This window comes from Typopeltis vanoorti, chromosome 20 (assembly GCF_054136105.1).
Source record: "Typopeltis vanoorti isolate ZY-2024b chromosome 20, IOZ_Tvanoo_1.0, whole genome shotgun sequence".
NCBI classification, from domain to species: Eukaryota; Metazoa; Arthropoda; class Arachnida; order Uropygi; family Thelyphonidae; genus Typopeltis; species Typopeltis vanoorti.
Window position 1 is genome coordinate 68,292,501 of NC_143568.1, and position 19,905 is coordinate 68,312,405.

Consider the following 19,905-nt stretch of genomic DNA (forward strand, 5'->3'; position numbering starts at 1 on the left):
GCGAATAATCTTATTTGCGGTCTATAGTACATCGACATTTTAGCATCGCAGGTGGAACAAGATGCGGGACAGTCTTTGCTGTAGATACCAAACGTGGAATATTTCAAGAATCTCATTTCTCCATTCCAATAAGGTAAATAATGGTTTATTATCATTTAAATCATTATTATCTAACAACTTTCTCGAACATCAGTGCTTGTTGTGTGCAAAGCAGTAACGTTGTTCACTGAGCACCGAAGCTGCCAGTTGTTGTTTGAAAACTATTACATGAACGATGTTCAATATTAATACACAAAGGAGAAATCCCTTTCTCCTTTGTGTCCATCCCTTGGTTCTTTAGCAAAGGATATATTTCGCTTTTGGCATGATTAGCGTATTCTATAAAACTAAGTAGTAGAAGAAAACTTTTTTATGAAAATATTTCTCATAACAGACGGACGTCTCGTAGTATCTAACCCTAACACTTATACCTGCTATACTCTCTTTCCCGGATGGCTATGAAATCATTGATAGCGTTAGGCTTGCTATCAGTGATGGCTGAGGGTGGTGAATGGCTGCTCACTGATCTTCAAAAAGTTAGGATAAAACCGGCTCTCCTACTCCCTTTGGGAAATAAAAAGGAGTTAGAATTCTTTATGTGTTTATCATAAATAAATAGAAATAAGACCTATTATAAAACCCACACGAATTCCTGATATGCACACTCAAGTGGAACTGGTGCACAGGATACTGTCTGCTAACTTCCTCATAAATGAATGAATTAAATTACTTTCTTTAAAAAATAAGATGTTCTATGTCCTGCACCTTTGATGTAACAACTATTACTTTGTTTAACATTAAATATTCATATACTGAGTCCCCCTTTTTATCGTTTTCTTTCTGTGATCTTTTGACTTGTGAAATTTGGTATTTATTCCACGAAGTCATTTCTAGTGAAATATTACCAAGCACACATACTTGTTTGGGCCAGGCGATGATTCAGCATAAAGGAAATTTGAAAGGAATAATCATTCAGAAGCCAGAATAATTAAAGTGTTTCAAAAGATCGAAAGTGTTTACATAGATTCATGGATATTCATTCTCCCTCACTTTCTTTGAAGTCTGTTTGGATACTGTCATTAGGAACATCTATATAAATTGAAATAAGTGTGGACCGTTTATAAGAGCGTCTCGGGTTAAGTGAGTCAGTCTCATGTGCAGATGGTGGAATTTTTTTCGCCTTGAGTAAGCGAAACAGGCCAAATTGTCATAGAAAAGACGCAATTAACAGACTGGCTGACATCATTGTCGTAGTTAATTTATGGCTTAATTTCAACTAGCAACTACAACCCACACGTATAAATTTAAGACAGCATGCAAATTTCTGACATAAGATATTGGCATTTCAACTATGATTATATTTGGGTGGATAATATACGTTCTCAGAATTCTTGAATATCGTCAGCAGAAACCCGAAGTTTTTCAATTTCAAGTTACACATGTCGCTTCTACATTTCCGCAAAGAGTGTAACACGATTAAAAAGTCTTTAATGTCATGGACAACACTGACGATGTTGTTGCGATTATACCGAGGTTTTCGTTAAAACTTACTAACACATCCTTTAAGTAAGATAATGTGACTTCTCACATTCCAGGTGACAGCAGTACTTTTTGGTATACTTGAAGACTGTTACCAATTTCAAAGAAACCACTTTAATGGTTACCAAGAAGTTCAGGACTTATCCACCAGATTTTCACGAGTTAAATGCTTATTTAGGTCAGTCATTCTTATAATCTCACAAGGGCTACAAATTCAAACTGCCACGTCGACACTAAAAGTTCTGTAACATCATTCGCCATATGCTCAAATGCGAGGAACATAATGGACACTACTTTCAAATTAATAAATTCTCTGAAGCCTTTTCTTTTCATAAAGAGAGTTGGCAGCACTGTTTGAGTAATGACCTTTTTTTTGGAAATCAGTAGGTAGCTTGACTTGACTTGTTATCACTGCAACCGAGTCATTCCTGGAGTATTCTAGACTTCTAGAGGACCTTGTAAAAAGCACGTCTTAATAGCATTATGTCAAGAAGGTAATAAAAATAGGTAATGGGAAATATTTCTGATAACCATACTATGAACCGGGTCGACACCTAGTCTATTGACCTTAATTAGAATCACGATCACAATTAAGCTCAATAAGTTATTTTAATAACATTTATTATAATAGCAATAATCTTAACGCACTAGTATCCAGAATAAGCGTCTACTTAGTGAATTGCAAAAAATATCGTTCTTCAGTCTGTAAATTTTTGCCATTTATTATAATGCATTTCTGCAACTGTGTCTAAAATTGACTCACATAAAGTGTTTAGTGAAAAATACTTAAGCGTGAAAACTGTATAATTTTTAAACATAGAATTAAAATATATTATCTTTCAGGAAAAGTAATTAGTAATTTATAATAATTCCATTTAGTTTTCTAGTTTTACAAAAAAATTAAAATAAGATTTAAAAATGACAAAGTACATTGGCCATAGAATAAGCAGCGCATTTTTAGCTAGTTATCCTTTGTCTTTGTTGCTTATGAGAGATTCTGTCGTACTTATCGCCATGAAATAGCATGCGAGTTTTAAAGCACTGCAAACATGCAAGTATAACAGTATCATATAAAACTGCTTAAATCAAATTAAAAAAAATATATATATAAATGTTCAATCAGCATTGCATGCAAAAATTTACCTATATATGTGTGGTTATTATAAGAACCAAAAAAAAATTACATCAAGTGAACAACATCCGGGTTTTTCAATAAAGTGAAAGCATATTTTGTGTGATTGAATTGGATTTCTTTTTTGGTTGTGGGGGATTATAGACGCGCACAATACATAGCAAAATCATAGATCAGTTTAAGCGTATACTTCCATTGTACATATTAGGAATTTCTAAATCAGTTGTAATGAATTCCAGAAGACATCTCATCACACATACATGGACGTATCGGTTAAAATGAGTTCTGTACATACGCATATATAAACATCATCAGATATTAGTTTAAACGTTGTACAATAGACAAGTATATTTCTTTTATTCCAAATGTCCACATGTGTGTATAACAGAGCTTACTATATAATATGGCAAACTGTATTCAAAAGACCAACTTTATTAAAATAAAAATTCGTTATACATCAGAAATATTTTGAAGCTGTATAAACAGCTGGTAAACAACTTACAAGTTTCTAGATATCAGAGAATGTTACCATTTGCAAAGAGTATTTTTTTTTTTCCATCGACGTTGTATGAGTGACAGGAAATAAGTTGGAGGAGTTGAATCTCACTTATTTAACAAAGTGAAGAGACCACTTCTCCACTTGATCCCCGAGACACTCTTTGAACATACAGGATCAGTTATAAGTAGAGCATGCCTCCGTTTTACTGCAAAAATAAGACTATTTTTAAAATACATCAAAAACTAATATCCAACTCAAAAAAAGTGAAATGCGTAAACATGTATATACACAATTATAAAAATGACAAAGTTATCAATTTGATAATTTTACAGAAGCCGGATTGTACATCGAAGTATAGAAAACTAGACTGTCTAACCTAGAACTAAAATTTGAATAGCCTTCAGAATGAGTAAGGAGGAAAAAAAACTCGAAAATTAAATTAAAATAAAGTATCTAAGTGAGAAGTAGAAACTTATGAATGCTAACATAAATTTTAAAAATATATGCTGTTACAGTAATTAGTATAATTATAAAAATGGGCGTGAGTATTTTTTTTTTCTTTAACCTAATTTTAAGACATGGACCTGGGGTTCACCTCTGTATACATAGTATGAATAGAAAAGATTATACATCTGAGTACTTAGTGAAGCCGAATTTTCTCGAAGGAGGGAGACTAGAGAATGTTTTCTTGTTTTTAATAACGATTTTAGTGCTCTCCTGACTTTCGCTTGAAAATAATTTCATGTAGTGTTTGCTGTATTACTGTTGGTGCTATTTGATTTAGTTATTAACTTAAAATACATGGCAATAAGATAGGCACTTGTCTTTACTATCCCCTCCTCCTCCACAAAAGTTTTCATTAACAAGCATTCTTTGAAAATAACTAAATAAATAAATAAATAAAAAGTTGATTATCTTTTTATTTTTTTCCTATTATTTATTTATTGTTGTCCGAGATCTAAATTAAAATCACTTCAAATTAGATCGTCTTCAGAACCAAAGAGATTTAACAATCAATATCTAGTATTCTATTCAATCCTATTAAAAAAAGCTCAATTGTTCTTTAGTTGTGAAGCACTTAAGATGGACTATGCAGAAAGAACTCATGAGAAACATATCATCTTGGATTCCCCTCTGCACAACGAAATTTAATTGGTTTTGGTTCCATGAGGTCATTTGTTATGCGAATTTTGGTAATGTGAACCATTATAAACGGGGAAATGGATAATTCATTCCAACACCTCAGAATTTCGATATTTCGGGCCTAAAAATCGTACTGTTAACATAATTTGCAACTTAAATGTCTATGATATAAATACGGTACGATAAAGAACATTTTATAACCAAGAAAAATGCTCAACGATGAGCAATAATAAGCATATTATCCTCAAAAGTATATTTAAAAACTTCTGAGATATACGCAAACAGAAAGAAGCCAAAGACAATGGTAAGGAAGACCACTGGCACCTGCAGTATGCTTAATTCTTTCAAGTATAATGTAAGTGACGTTTTGACCACAAGGGAAGTGCATTTCTTTCACAAACTGTGAGATTTATTGGTTATATCTTAAAAAAAAAAAAAAATGAACCTATTAATGTCGTCATCTCTCACTCCACACACGAAGTATATTCAGCTTGAGAAATTGTAAACCAAAACGAACCATTATTACCTGTAGATTGACAAGCGTTAAAATAATTTTAAAACAATAATGAAAATGTTATTAAAAGCATATGAGATACTGAGAAATTCAATATCGATGCAAAGAATAGCATGAACGCAAACCTCAATTGTAGCGATAAATTTCTGAATTAATAAATTGTTTAAATATAATGACAATATAAAAAACATGAACAGTGTCGAATAGTAATAATTCTCATAAAAATTATTTCATATATTTCTAAATTATTTTATAGTTTCAAAATTTATAAGGGAAGATTTTGTAGTTTTAATAACTGTGGAATGTTTAAAAATTATTCTATTAGAATCATGATTAACACTACTTTTAGGGTAATGAAAAACAGAAGTAAATAGCGTACCTTTTAACTATACCATAAAGCTGGTGGATCGGTTAGGGAGGGAAAATATTCCAGTGGAAGTTTTGCTACTGAATGAGCTGGAAGAGTTAGATCTGGCAAAAAGAGAACTAAAAAATGTCAAGATCTGCGCTTCCAACTCAGACAGAAACAACAGTCCAATTTTCTTCACATTGAAGTCTTTGTCAGTGAATCCACTTCTTGACAATATGGTTCTCTGTTGTAAGTATCCAGGTAAGCGTTATAAGGCGACGCTATCAACGAACAATTTATATATATATATGCAGGCTAGTGATAATGCCTGTGGTTAAGAGCTGTGGAGATAAGAAGTAGTAATGGTATAAGGGAGTAGGGGAGGGGTAGAAATCCGTGGAGGAACAGAGCTTGAACAAAGTTCAGGAATAATGCAAACAACTAGAAGGTAGGTTATACCTGCATTTAATAGCTTGGAAAATTTTCAAAAAGGTTTTCTTGTGTAATTTTACTTCTGTTTGTCCTTCTTATCAAAAATTGCAAAGCCACAATTATCAGAACTAAGTAATGTTTTAACTTGAAACTATTTCATCTTCTCTTAAAAATTCCTTCTATTTCACTTTATTATAGGTTCTGAACTTTGATTAAATTCATGGCTCAATCATTTCGTCTTGGTTCCTATTATTTAGGTAAATTGACGTACAATACTGAAATTAAGGTGGGGATAATTGTGAAGCTACAGTAAATAGTAGATAATTATTTACTAAATAACACTATACTACAGTAAGCATTCTTTACTTTTGAAGTACATTTTCAAGTATATAATTTGTATTTCATAGAATTTACGATGGTGTTAGATTCCCTTAATATATGCTCTAAAAATGTAGAAAAATACTCGGACACAGAAGCTAATGTAATGAAATAAAGACTATTGGCAAAAATACCTTATATTAATTTCCTAAGTATAAGGAAGCAAAAAGCATGAGGAGCATCATATTAATTTAACATATATTAATACATAATTATTGGTAACTTAGAATCTTGTCATCTCACCTTTGACTAGGGGACACACTGTATCCATAAAATTTATTCTTCGGATTTTTATCCATCTGTAGAGAAGTGTTGCTTGGTTCAACAGAGAGAAAATAAAACATTCAAAAACAAATAAAATAAATTAAATTAAATTCTTGATTATTACTTTCAAAACGGTCATTTGGAAACAGATGTGTGTAAGACTTGTGGACACATTGTATCCCATCCACCTCTCTCTGTGCCTAGAAGTAATTTCGGATGTACATTTTGTGCTAATTCCTGATAAAGAAATACGAGTATATCCTATCTTTTTCCTATCTCCAATATATGAAGTTAACAGATGTCATTCTGTCGATTTATTCCGGAATTATTACATAATGAATTTTCTTGATACTCCTGAGTTTGAAGCACTATCTGACTACTTATTCATCATTTATTTAATGATAAAACATACAGAATAGTGTCAAACAATTTCAATTTGTTTGGAGGCTACAGACCAAATCCAAAATATACAAGGGTCTTCTGAATTTTGAAGTTTTAGCATAGTGTTGTAACCCATTATGGAGGTGGCTAAAGTGGGCCAGAATTTGGCACCATCAGAGGCAGGTCAAGCGGGTGTCGGACCAGGCGGCCGCCAGCGACCCAGAACTATGTGAAAAAATTAAGAGATCCGTAAGAATGATATAGATATTATGCATTTTGATGATGAATTGAAACAGTTTCTACTATTTTTAAAAGAAGATAAAGACAAATTCAATACTGCCAAACAGGTATACTAGGCTGAAAGAGAAACGTCAACTTTTCTAAATGTTTCAGGGGGACGGTAAATTTTACCGCCAGGGGGTCCCAGCCGGCTTAATCCGCCATTGCGCACCGTGCTCAAGAACCTTTCATGATCACAAGTTTTATCAATCTTTAAATTAGAAGCAAATGATTAGTCAGTATTTTAATACAACTGATTCAGTTATTCATTTCTAGTTTTTTTTTCAAACAAGACAAAATTTAACCCTTTTAAACTTTACTACTAGCTGTTAAATTTAAGAATGCCAAGAATATCATAAAGTTGAATTTTATGGGAGAAAGGATGTGATTGAATGCATGTTATCATTTCCTCTTCCATACTCCAAACACATATTGACAAACTCTTCTCTAGGGTACTTCAAAAAACAGGATGGCGAATGATAACAATAAGGCCTCATTATTTCTATTGGTCCATTTAAAAAATTGAGTAAGAGTCTGGGATATTCTTTGACCTCTAGATGTTATACATAAAAAAGGAAGAAACTGATTCTTTTGAAAAAAAAAAATCCTGACCTTCTTCAAGAATAATAATAGATATCGCGCTATGTATACACAGAATATGATAAGTCATGACCTACCTTAAATCTCCACCCCTTCACTCACCCAGTATGCAACATTCTCTGGATATTACAACAGCTAAGCATAATAACATAAATTATTTTTCGTAGTCGCATTATTAATTAAATAGCTATATGACCAGAGCCGTTGCCAGATTAGATCGCGCCCTGAGGCAAACAATTAAATATCGCCCCTAATGGATTATAAGACAAAAATATAACAAAATCTCCAATTTCTATTTTGTTTTTATTACAAGAGAAATATTAATGCAAAACGATTACATAATAATATTAATTAAATGTTTGCTCTACTGGGATATCGCAAGATAAAACTGTTTATAAGCTCTTCTAAATTTAAATTATAAGCTATGTCCGCCTCTATCGATATAGTTGCTAGTCCAACCAATCTTTCTTGCGTCATTGCTGTTCACAAATAATTTTAATCAATCAGTTTAAACTTGGAAAAAGTTCCTTCCGCACTTAATACGCTAACAATTCCTGTTAGCGTAGTGACGGCGCTTACCGCAATATGGCTGAACGAGCGCCCTTATTAAGCCGCGCCGTGAGGCAGGCTGCCTGTATGCTACAACCATGTATCAAAATATAAGTATTGTGTATTCAAAATTCTAGTTAGTTTTTGAGAAACATAAATCTTTAGAAGTCCAATTTTTTTTTCCATCCGTAGAATAGCCCAAGTATGTGAGTAATTATGTTAATTTGTCACTTAATTGTATTTGGCAAGGCCAAATGCAAATAACAGACATATTGTTAACTGTGCTCAGCTGAAATTACAACCGAAGTATAATTTTAAGTCCATTCTTACTAATTCCATATTTATTTCTTCAGTTTAATAAAACTCAATAGCCATTTTAAGTAGTGCACTGTTAATTATTCCTGTCTTAATATGTTTTTAATAAAACATACGAGGATACTGCACACAGAAAAAAAAAGTACATTGCACATGAAAACGCATTATTCAGTGGAGGAGGGGGGATAGAGTTCAGTAAGTGAAGAAAGCATTTATATTGTGATTTTCCTCTTATGACCACGAGATGGCATCATATCAGCGACACGTGCAACATTGGTAGTTGAATTATAGCTGACTAACTGTAAACATGGTCATATGATGCACAGCATGAGATTAGAAAAGGCTCAAGTTCGATTCTCGTCATGACGGGAGGAATCTTTATGTGGACTTTTTCAATTGAAGGTGAGTAAGACGATCTCATACGGAGGTAGCAGGGTTTTTCATCCCACATACAGGCAAAAATTGGCCCTTCAGAACACACGCAATTTACAGACAAAAAAGCACTAGTGGTGGTGGTGGTGGGCGTTAGAAGGCGTTGATGTAAATGATTGAGAGTAGAGGTTCGGTGTTAGTGGTGGAGACGGAGAGTTGTACAGTGGGTGGCCTTCCGCTATGAGTGTCTTCGGACTCCTTGGAGGTGTCACGAATAATAATAATAATAATAATAATAATAATAATAATAATAATAATAATAATAATAATAATAATAAATTTCTAGGATAATTTATCATATGAAATTCACTGCCATTAAGTATAACGGCAGGACAGATATCCAAAATATGCAGCGAGCTAGGCCGAGCACATCCACCACGGACGACAATGTTTCTGTGCACTTGCTATAATCAGAGAGGACTCATTAAACTGAGCAGTACTGTTAAAAGCTTAACATTCCATAGGGAATTAAGCTTTGTTCAATTAATATTGCTTGAATTGGCCTAGTGCTTGGTGTATCGGCTGTCCAGCTAATAGTACTGTTGGCGGCTACTAGGCTAGATAATCTGTAACTGTTCGAACCTACATGGCATACAGTAAGGAGAATGGGTTTCGCACCAGGTATTATTGAAGTCATTTTTTTTAATTTCTTAGTAATATTTTGGTACAAAAGTATCAGCAAGGTCTACAGTATGGAAGCGGACCACCGAGGGGATTAGCTGTTTCCGGGATGACTGCTTAGTTAGCCTTCATTGCCTGAGTTCTGCGAGTTACTCCTGTGGAAGACCATAGATTAGAACCAGAACGACTGGTTACTGATACTGATGTTGCTTATCATATTGCAATTTCGCTGTTTAGAGCAACAATAGACGAAAGTTGATGGTTCCGATTTTGATTGTACAGAGGATGGGAGGAGCACGCCTTTTTGTTCTTGGATATTAGCTTAGCCATGTTCTCTCTCTGTCTCTAGAAATTGTCACACAGAGCAGTAGAATTTGAACCGTATGTGTTGATGAAAACCCAGCAACTACCGAGTAGTGTTATTAGGTAGATGACTTTCTCCTGTGAAGGAGAGGATTGCAGAGCACATCATGCAACTCTCTCCATATATTCAGACATTGGATACGTATGGAATGCATGCTCGATGGTTTCAACGCTTTGGCAGTTCTAAAATGACAAAGCTGGTTAATAAGAATAAGAATTTGAATAAGAATATCCTCCAGAGATTCTTATTCAAAATAAAAACACCTTGTAGCAACTTGTATAGGTAAAGTTGATAAGGCTCTGTATTACTAAAACCTTGGTATTTAGGTTCTAAATACTCACTGAGGAGACCTCATAAAAGGTTGAAACCGGTCTGGGTAGTGACCCCACCCATAATGTACTGCAGTATACATCTCTTAGTGAGATGTGATTTTCATCATGGAAAATACTAAGAATAGTGATCAGAGCTTTACCCACCTTTACAATGAGTTGCCCTGGTGTTTCACCATCTTTAGACTTGAACTACGTTCAGGCACAAACTTAACTGTTTGCTCACTTGGGATTAGGAGTAAAATAACCAAGTTTATAAAATTACTTGGTAACCCTAATAAAGCTGGTTATATTTTTCTATCATGGAACAATATCATGGAACAATAGGGACAATTTCCATCATGGAACAATAGTGGACTGTGATCTAAAATAGAGGAAGCTTAAAGGATAGAAGTATGAAACAAGATGGGCACTACGAGGGCGATTTCACAGTATCTTCTTAAGATGGAAAACGATGGTGTTTACAACTGAGAAGCTTAAGCCCCGAGCTTCATTGGAAGTTGAGGGATCTTAATATCAACTGCTTAGGTAATCCCAGAAGAATTTAAGAGTATTTCTTGTATAGCTAGCTTTGTTAGTGATGTTGACGTACTGGTAAGCTGATCACAAGATGGTTCTAATGAACTGTTGACCTGAAGGAAAGTGACAGTGGTCGGATTACCCAGTCCCTGAGGTTGTCAATAGTCTCTTTTATTAAATAATTGAGTTCAGGCTGTGCTGAAAAGAGGATCCCCTAAGATAGTATGCAGTTCTCCTTTCAGAATAACCTGAACTTTATGAACTAAACCCATAGGAATATTGTTTGATTTCCAGACTCAATATGCTTTGAGTGGGTTTGATGTTATCCTTGGCATTTTCAATTCCTCTGAGATGAAGAAGCTTATACATATGCATCATAATAGCATATATGTCTGTATATGCTATTATTTTGAATTCCTCCGTGGTGAGCGGAAGTGAAATTACTCTTTCAGCACGAGAGTTTTTCATCTTCTGTAAAAGGCCTCAAGTACCAGTGCAAACAGAAGGAGAGGATTATGTGGGAATGCATACTTGACCCCTATTTAGATTAATTGGGACCGATAGCATTCCACTGATTTTGAGGTGGATGACGCTGTTATTGTATCAGCCTCCTTGTATGACTGAGGAGGTTTAACTCAACTGAAATTAATGCTATTTAATTAGAGGCGTATGTCACGTGTATTATGTGTGCGGAACACCTGGAGTGTGTTCATGCAGAAATTATTTTTAGCAGTTTTTTATTTGAAATAAATAAATTTATTTATTTATATTAGATGTTTATTTGAAATCAGTACTCATTAACTGTTACAAATATCAACATATTCTCATCTTGACTATCTGAAAAACCAAGCATTACCGTCGCATCACATGTTGACTAGTCATGCATGAAGAGAGAATAACGCTATTGCTTACACAGTCTGCAACGAGGCATCAGCGTACATTTTTTTAATGGCTAAAAGTTAGCGGTGATTATGTAGCACATAAGCTGGAGCTGATAAAAATTTGCATGGGAATTAAAGGCTTGCGGCTCTCAACAGCATAGGTAGCTTAGTTCTACTTAGTAGATTACTTGCAGCCAAGAAGTGCATTGTAGCTAATTATTCTTTGTGCTTTCCTATTAAATATTTTTTTTTCTTTTCAAACTGGCATTTATTTTTATTCTTCTCGATAACTCGAAACAATGTTCAAGATATTTTATGTACACCTTTTTCAAAGTACCAGGTCAAGTTAAAAATTGTTAAAGACAGTAAATCACGACTGCTTCTTCCATATTTGCGTAGCGTTTTCATCTTAGAAATGAAGAAGTGAACTGATGTATAAGGAGAATAGGTTCTTAATAAAGTAAGTATTTTATATAAATTTAATATTTTTTTAAATAAAAAGCACACCCACTGGAATAACTTTGCGCTACCGCATTTAATATTTCTTGGTATTTACCAGACGTAGCAGATCTTTTATGAGAATCATATTTAATTCTATCGATCTGCCTGTAACAAATACCCTTTTATGCTTTGAATGGTACGTCTCATCGCCAACTTAAATCTATTGTTTTGTAACACGGGCAAGCATCTTATAGTTTATGTTTGAGAAGCTTGTAAATCTCCACTACTTGATTAGGAAGAGATCCCTATTTACTTCGGGAAGGTGGGGGTGAATACTGTATAGCAGTCCACGAACTCACTTTTGCTCATTTTCCGTGGAAAGGAAGGGTTAAAACGTACCACCAGAACAAGGACAATAGAATCTCATGTTTTCTGATGCAACTCTGGACCAGACGCTTTGCTAGTACGTTTTCTTGAATGCTGTTGTTATCTCAGCTGCAATGATAGGTCGATTTAACTCTGCTTGGATGTGTGCCAAAAGGGCGACAATATTTCAAGAGGAGTAATCTTAGGAGGTAATATTGTCTTGGTATCGTAGAATCTCCAGAAGGTTTTATAGGATGTCAAATACTGTCGTCATGGCGTTCGTTGATGCTGGTTTTAGTTCTTTCCTATCGGAATTTGGCACAGATCCTATTCTAGAAGGCGGCTAATGATTTGTCTTCTAAGTGTAGACGATCAGATGAAATCTGATCTTAAAATTGCTTTCCTCTACTTGCTTTTCTCTTATGTTTATGTTGAGATTGATAACAAGAATGACTTTATCTCATGGTATACTTGGACGTTGATCGACTATGGACCAGTTCCTGTTATTATAGAGTTCTCTGCATCACGATCTGTGAATGAAGGCACGTTTTTGTCTTTATCATGCTATGTTCGATGATGAGTTCAAGGTGTGCCCACGCATCCCAATCTCAGCTGGCATTGTTCCACTTGGAGAATACTGAAGCTGGACCAAGAATAGAAACGCGAAGCCTGGTAACTTCCAGGAGCCTAAATCAATTCATACTTTGTCTAGGCAACGAAAAGTCAGCACAACTGCTTGTGGTCTGAAATGTAGCTATTGATGCCATATAATCTCGAAAAGTATTGGTATCACATAAAAACGAGCGATGATAACACCCATGTGTAATTTCTATAGTAGGGGGTAGAGCTGGACGTTCTTGAACTGGACAGATATTTGTTGCCAACTGTTCCTGATATTAAGTTCTCTGGACTTTGCTGAAAGAGTTCGTCACTCGTTCTTCCATCATGCTGACGTGACGGATGTTATAGAAATGGATGTTCAGCCTCTGGAGGAAAACTGGTCTTCGATTGGTTGGACTATGGCATATATATTGATAAACGTGGTGGAGTGCTACAGCTCTGGCTTCCAGTATATGGCGAAGACTCTGCCTTCTGCATATGGAAGGCTCTTAGTAGAGTGGCTAGTATAAGTACCCCTACTCCAGCGCTGTATGTGGTGCTGGAACTCCAGAAGGAAATCATATGATAATGCAGAAAGAATTAACGTCATATGAAACGTATGCCTGGCTTAGGTTTTTGACTGGGAGCTGCTGAATATACCTTTGATTCTATACGTAGGGATAGGAGGTGACGACGATCCTTCTCCTGTAGACTGTACAGCATGAGAGCTTCAGAGAATTGGTGTTGGTGCATTTTTTAATTTACTTCCCAATTGGATCTTCTCTGAAAAGAAGAGGTGTTTCCAGCTCTATTTCTGATGATATTTCGTTAACTGACTCTTGTTTGATTTTAATTTTAGTTTCTTCTTTTTTTTCTTCTTTAAGAATTGGTTCATCCTCAATTTCAATTCCAGGACTGTTTTTGGCTCTTCAGTTGTCAGAGCAGATTTTGGTTCCGAAGCTGTAATGGTATACTTCCACTTGATAGAGAAACTGTCTAGAAGTTTGTTTCTAGAATCGATATTTTCACTTCAACTAAAATTCTTCCTCTATCATAGAGAATTAAGGAGGAGATGTTTTGCGGTCTAATAAGATGTTTTAAGACTTTAGCGAGGGTTCTACGTTTCTCGCTCACTGGTAATTTTATACTTAAAATTCTGTCTGGAGGTTGAGAACTAGAACCATCTAGCTTATGATTCGTTCTATAAGACGGATTTTTATTAAGTTCTGAAGGATCGCGTGAACTTTATACAAAGAAGGAAATAATCAGATATAGTCTTTCAGCTATAATAAATTCACATCGGTGAAAAATATCTGTTTAACCAACGCAAACAAAGTAAAAAAAATCTGGTAACTCTTTTTATTCCCTATAGGGAGTAGACGAGACCGTTTTTACCCTTATTTAACCTTTGGAGAATGAGGGAAAATTCAAACTCTATCGTTAGTCAGAGATAGCTAGTCCAAAGACTCACTAATTTTAACGACATCCACTGAAGAGACCCTGGTCAGTTAAAGAAAAAGAAAAACTATAATGTTATACCAAGAAGGCTGCAAAGTAAAATCCTGAAGACACTAAAAACATGGCTAGTGCACTGAGGGAAAAAAAAAAGAAAAGAATTATATGCTCTTTAACCAGGCTTTTTTTAAAGTAATATGCGTTGTGTGCGGACCTGTTAAGTTGTAAATAAATTTCTACTGGATATTCTGAATTTGCATGCCTGAATGCCTATTTTATGAAATATTCGCCTTCGGAGACACTGTTAAAAATTAAATATTCATGAAAAACAGTTTGTTCTGCCTATTGTTAATATTATCGAACAATGCACTCCCATGTTCAATATTCATCTGATTTGACATCAGTAATGCCTTCACTGTCTGTTAAATCAATCGAAACACATGCAGTAACTACTCGACACTTCTTCTCAGTTCAATTACCAACTGATAGAACAAATTTTTCCTTCTAGTTCATGCCTTCCCAACAGTCTGCCACTTTGTGTTTCTGAAGGAATACAATTTACAGGTCAGAAAATTTAATGCGACAAGTTCTTTGCCTATAAAAATGCCTACTTCATCTATAGTACTAATGTACTATAGGTTGGCTAACATCTGTTTATGAGATTATCATTATAATATATGTACTGTATATTTTGTAGTATTTTGTGTGCATTTTTATAAAATAACAATAAAAATAAATAATCTGCTGCTTTTTATTTCCTAAAGGATGAGGATAGAACTCTTAGCTCTAAATTTTTGAAGATCTATAGGTAGCTAGTCTTAAATTCTCACTCTCTCACTCTCTCTCTCTCACTCACACACACACACACACATACTGTATACCATTGCGAGGTTGAGTACGTTTCCACGGCATATGATATTACATTACGACTATTGTGTCTAGAGCAGACAATGTTCTTAATCCTAACGAGTATTTTTACGTACTCAATGTATTCTACTTTTAATAAAAATCAAAGTTTCTTCCCAGAGAAAGACTTCAATTGTTTTACTAGAGACCAACTAACTCTGGAAACCAATACCAGCTTTACCTGCTGGTAAAGCTGGTATTGGTTTTTCTTCTGCAGATCTTACGTCATGCTGTTGTTACGAGACTATGCAGTGTATTTTTTAATATTAAAATTTTTAATAATATTTAAAAATTTTTCATGCTTTAAAACATTTTTTAAAGTTTAAAACTTTTATTTTTATTTATTGTTTTGAAAAAAAAACTACGATGAGTTTTAAATTAATACTACCGCCATCTAGTGTCTGAAAAACACGTGGGAGAAGTTGATAATTATTATGTTATTAATAGTTTATATTAATTCCTAATTTTGATTTAATAGTGCTGTGAAAACTGTATCTGCTATTCCAGTGATATCTTATTCTGTTTAACGGAAGAGACGTATGTTAAGACATGGATATTAACCCATCCAAGTTACATTGCTACTGTCATGTATACGAAACTGAGAGACACATGTTACAATGTCAAATATGCAAGATACTATTTCATCCAAGTGAGTGCTTTCTGCATATATCATTAGCAAAACTAACTCATCTCGTCAATTCTTTTATAATAACTATACTCGTGTATAATGTTCTCATTTGGCAAAGCGTAAAAATCAAGTAGACATTAATAAGGAGGATGTGATTTTTTGTTTAATATCAACATGTAATATACTTTTTATTCTTTAAAATTGGTATTAATGCTTAAGTATGAATTTTTATGTGTAAGTTGTGCGTGCGTTTTATGGGCCGTATTCTAAAGTTTTATCTCGTTGCTGAGGGGAAAAACCCTGTAACTGCTGTATGAGACCGGCAGACTCACCTCTGCCCAGATCTTGTCAACAAAGGTTGTCGAAACTAACAGAACTATAGACGATCACTGTAAACATATTTTCATATTCTGTATAAATACTAACTCATGACATTGCTTTATTTCTTTATATACTTGTATGTTATGAACGACGTTTAATCTTAAACCAACTTGCTTTCGAAATATTGGCATCTCTATGAGGTTAGTGGGCCATATTCTCAATTTCGAGCCCAGGAAAAGATACTGTCATAGATTAGTTTTATAGTTTGAAAACTCTTTTCCTTTGTTCTTCTTCTGATTTATGAATAAATTTATTCAAGTGAAAATCATATTTTAAAAAAAATAAATGGCCATTGCAACATTGTGCCAACACATATTTATTTTTTATGTATTGTTATTCTATAGAGTACCTAGGTACTTCATACTTTTACTAAAATTACCCATTATTTTATGGAATAACTGAATTTTATATACTTCAAAAGTGACAGTTACATGTAGTGACACCACTGCCATCAATGTCACCACTAATAGTTTTTTTTTTGTCTGTAAATTGTACATGTATTCTTGGTTGATTTGCCTATATGTGGGATGCAGAACCCTAGTTTCTGGGAGAAAAAATTCCTACCTTCTTATGAGATCAGTTAACTTGCCTTCAATCAAAAAAGCCCATATAAAGATTCCTCTTGTCATGATGAGATTTGAACTCGTGTCTTTTTCAATTGAAGCGTGTGATATCCTGTTGCTGATCGACTTTAGACAAAACATTTAAAGTGCAATTGTTGTTAAAAGTGGAACCAGTAATTTTCACAGCTGCATTATGTCATTCATCTGTTATCTTAAGCAAGAATTTTTTTATTATTTATAGAAAACATTTTAATGTTGCCACTCTTATGTACAAAGTTCAGAGAAGCTTGTATACTTCCAATCATTATTCTCAAACTGATAATGGTGTGGCTGAACCCCCCCCCCCCCCATCAGTTTCTTTACAACTCTTTACATCTCTTTTCTAGCCAAACTATTAACCTTGGTTTAATCGATTTACAAAACCAAAACATGGCCCTTGAGGTACTGAGGTATTTACTATCTTTGGTAAACACTAGATGTTTATCACCTATGTATTTCCTGATTTCCTGGCTATAATGGTAAACACCAGATGTTTAACCATTGCAGTCAAGAAATACATGGGTGGTAAACTCTACTCAAAACACCACATCCACTTAAAAATAAAGAAATAGTGATTAACATGGTCAACACCTGAAATATTTGGGTTATGGTAAAATACAGATAAAATGCTGAGACTCTCCACAGGGAAAAAACCCTTCCAACTGAAGATATACCAGTAACACAAATAACATCAAGAGGAATCCCAACACAAACATTAACAGAAAGAAGATTAAAAAACACCTATGTCATCAACAGTACTAACAATGCTGATAAACATGAGAAAATAAAACTATTTACAGCATTGAGAGCTAATCTAACCTTTCAAATTCAGTGAACCAACATATCGTCCTTTAGGAAATAAAACAGAAAATCAATGCCAAAAAAAAAAAAAAAAAAACCAACAGAAATACCACCAACACACTACCAAATACTTCTGTTCTAGAACCCTCAACAGGACCTGACCTTTTAAAGTCAGAGAAATCAACAGATGCACAATCCCATCACAAAGAGAAACACTCATATCATTAAAAAAAAATAAAAATACAGGTGCCAAGAAAGAACAGAATATCTCTGGCCCCTTTGGCTTTTGAGAGCTAACCTCGCCTTTTCAAGAAAGTGAAACCCACATACTACCCAGTAACAAACAGATACACCAACATCACAAACAAGAACAGATTTGAGCCCTTGGTTTTCATTATGATGAGGATATTGTGATGATGAAGATTATCATTATCAGTGATTTTAATTATTATATTGGAAAGATTCAGAGGACTATGGTAGCAACCGATCTTTGGGATGTGAGGACAGAGGAATGCAGGATTGAGACATTTAAGTTGGTAAATGGTTTTTACCAGATTAATTGGAAGAAATTTTTCGTAGAATGAGAGAAGGGGATAGAACAAGGCAACATACCTGTAAGCAGCAGGTTCTTTGCATGGAGAGTGGTTGGTGAGTGGAATGCATTGCTTGACATTGTGGTGACTTCAGATATATTACTATTATTATTACTATTATTACGGGCAACTCCAGGGAGTCATTGGACTCATCGAGGGAGGCCCCAAATCATATTCATTACAACTATTTGACATTCATACAGTATCTATCATACCTCGCCTTAAACTCATTCACTGTCACAGCATCCACCACAGACTCAGGGAGCGCATTCCACTCATTCACTACTCTAAAAGTAAAGAACCCAGCTCTAACACCTTTACTAACCACACTTTTGCCCAGTTTCCATGGATGTCCCCTAGTCCTCCCACAACCAGCCCTGTTCTCAAAAATATCTTCTGAATTAATTTTATAGAAACCCTTCAGTAATTTGAATGTCTCAATCATATCTCCCCTCCTCCGCCTATCAACCAATTTTTGCAACCCACAAATCCTCAACCTGTTCTCATACGGTTCATTCCACAGACCTGCTATCATCTTGGTCACTCGCCTCTGGATCCTCTCCACCTCCTCCCCATCAAGAAGAAACCTAGGTGACCAAATCTGAGCACAGTAGTCTAGATGGGGTCTTATCAAGGCTCGATACAGAGGAACAATAACCTGCTTGTCTCTGCTTGTCAACGTATTCTTCAGCAACCAAGTGATTTGATGAGCTCTTTTGGTCACTTTTGCAATGTGTCCCCTAAATTTCAATTCCTTATCTACCAACACTCCTAAATCTCGTGCCTCATCAATTTCCTGGAGCACGGTTCCACCAATGCAGTAAACTGCCGCCAATCTTTTCACCCCAAAATGCATAACCTTACATTTTGCCACATTAAACTGACATCCATTATCCTTAGCCCAGACCTCCAATCTATCCAAATCATCCTGCAAAATTTTGACGTCATCTGCATTCACTATTGCCCTACCCAACTTCGCATCATCCGCAAACAAATGAACTGTTCCTCTCAGATCATTTCCTATATCATTTATGAACAAATTAAACAGCAGTGGTCCAAGAACAGATCCTTGTGGCACACCACTAGTCACAGGCCGTCTTGTGGACTCTACTCCCGAGTAAACCACTCTCTGATATCTCTCCGTCAACCACCCTCCTATCCATCTCACCAACCCTATGTCCATTCCCATATGCTGCAATTTACTGATTAGAATTCCATGTGGAATCCTGTCAAAGGCCTTGGCAAGGTCCAGTAGAATCACCGTAAACCCATTACCCTTATCCAGTTCAGCCGTCACTGTGTTATAATACGTGAGCAAGTTACTGAGGCATGACCTACCCTTCACAAAACCATGCTGTCCCCGATACAGTATCCCATTTTCTTCTATCCAATCTTGTATTTTCCTCTTGACTATTTTCTCTAAGACCTTGACAATGATTCCTGATATGCTAATCGGTCGGTAATTTACTACAGCAGTCTTGGAACCACCTTTATGCAGTGGAACTATTTTCCCCTCTTTCCACCCGCTCGGGACTAACCCAGACCCGAGACTCAAATTAAACAAAATGGTCAA

At 35.0% G+C, this 19,905-nt stretch overlaps 1 protein-coding gene and 1 long non-coding RNA gene across 4 annotated transcripts in view; one reads left to right on the forward strand and one right to left on the reverse strand.

Moving 5' to 3' along the window:
- Positions 1-3,126: 3,126 nt before the first annotated feature.
- On the reverse strand, positions 3,127-5,440 carry LOC150095536 (uncharacterized). The gene is made up of 2 exons (XR_016550079.1): positions 5,246-5,440; positions 3,127-3,414 (listed from the first exon to the last, which is right to left on the reverse strand). It is a non-coding gene; the product is annotated as an uncharacterized LOC150095536 (long non-coding RNA).
- Positions 5,441-9,366: 3,926 nt separating this feature from the next.
- The window catches only part of Atac2 (Ada2a-containing complex component 2), a 215,939-nt gene continuing 205,400 nt past the window's right edge, over positions 9,367-19,905 (forward strand). For 2 of the 3 annotated variants that reach the window (XM_090410261.1, XM_090410263.1), the window contains exon 1: positions 15,799-15,976. In XM_090410261.1, the coding sequence (XP_090266387.1) occupies positions 15,877-15,976 (100 nt within the window). In that variant the 5' untranslated portion in view covers positions 15,799-15,876. Of the gene's footprint in view, positions 9,467-15,798; positions 15,977-19,905 lie in introns of those variants that run through there. The other variant, XM_090410264.1, reaches the window with a different exon arrangement.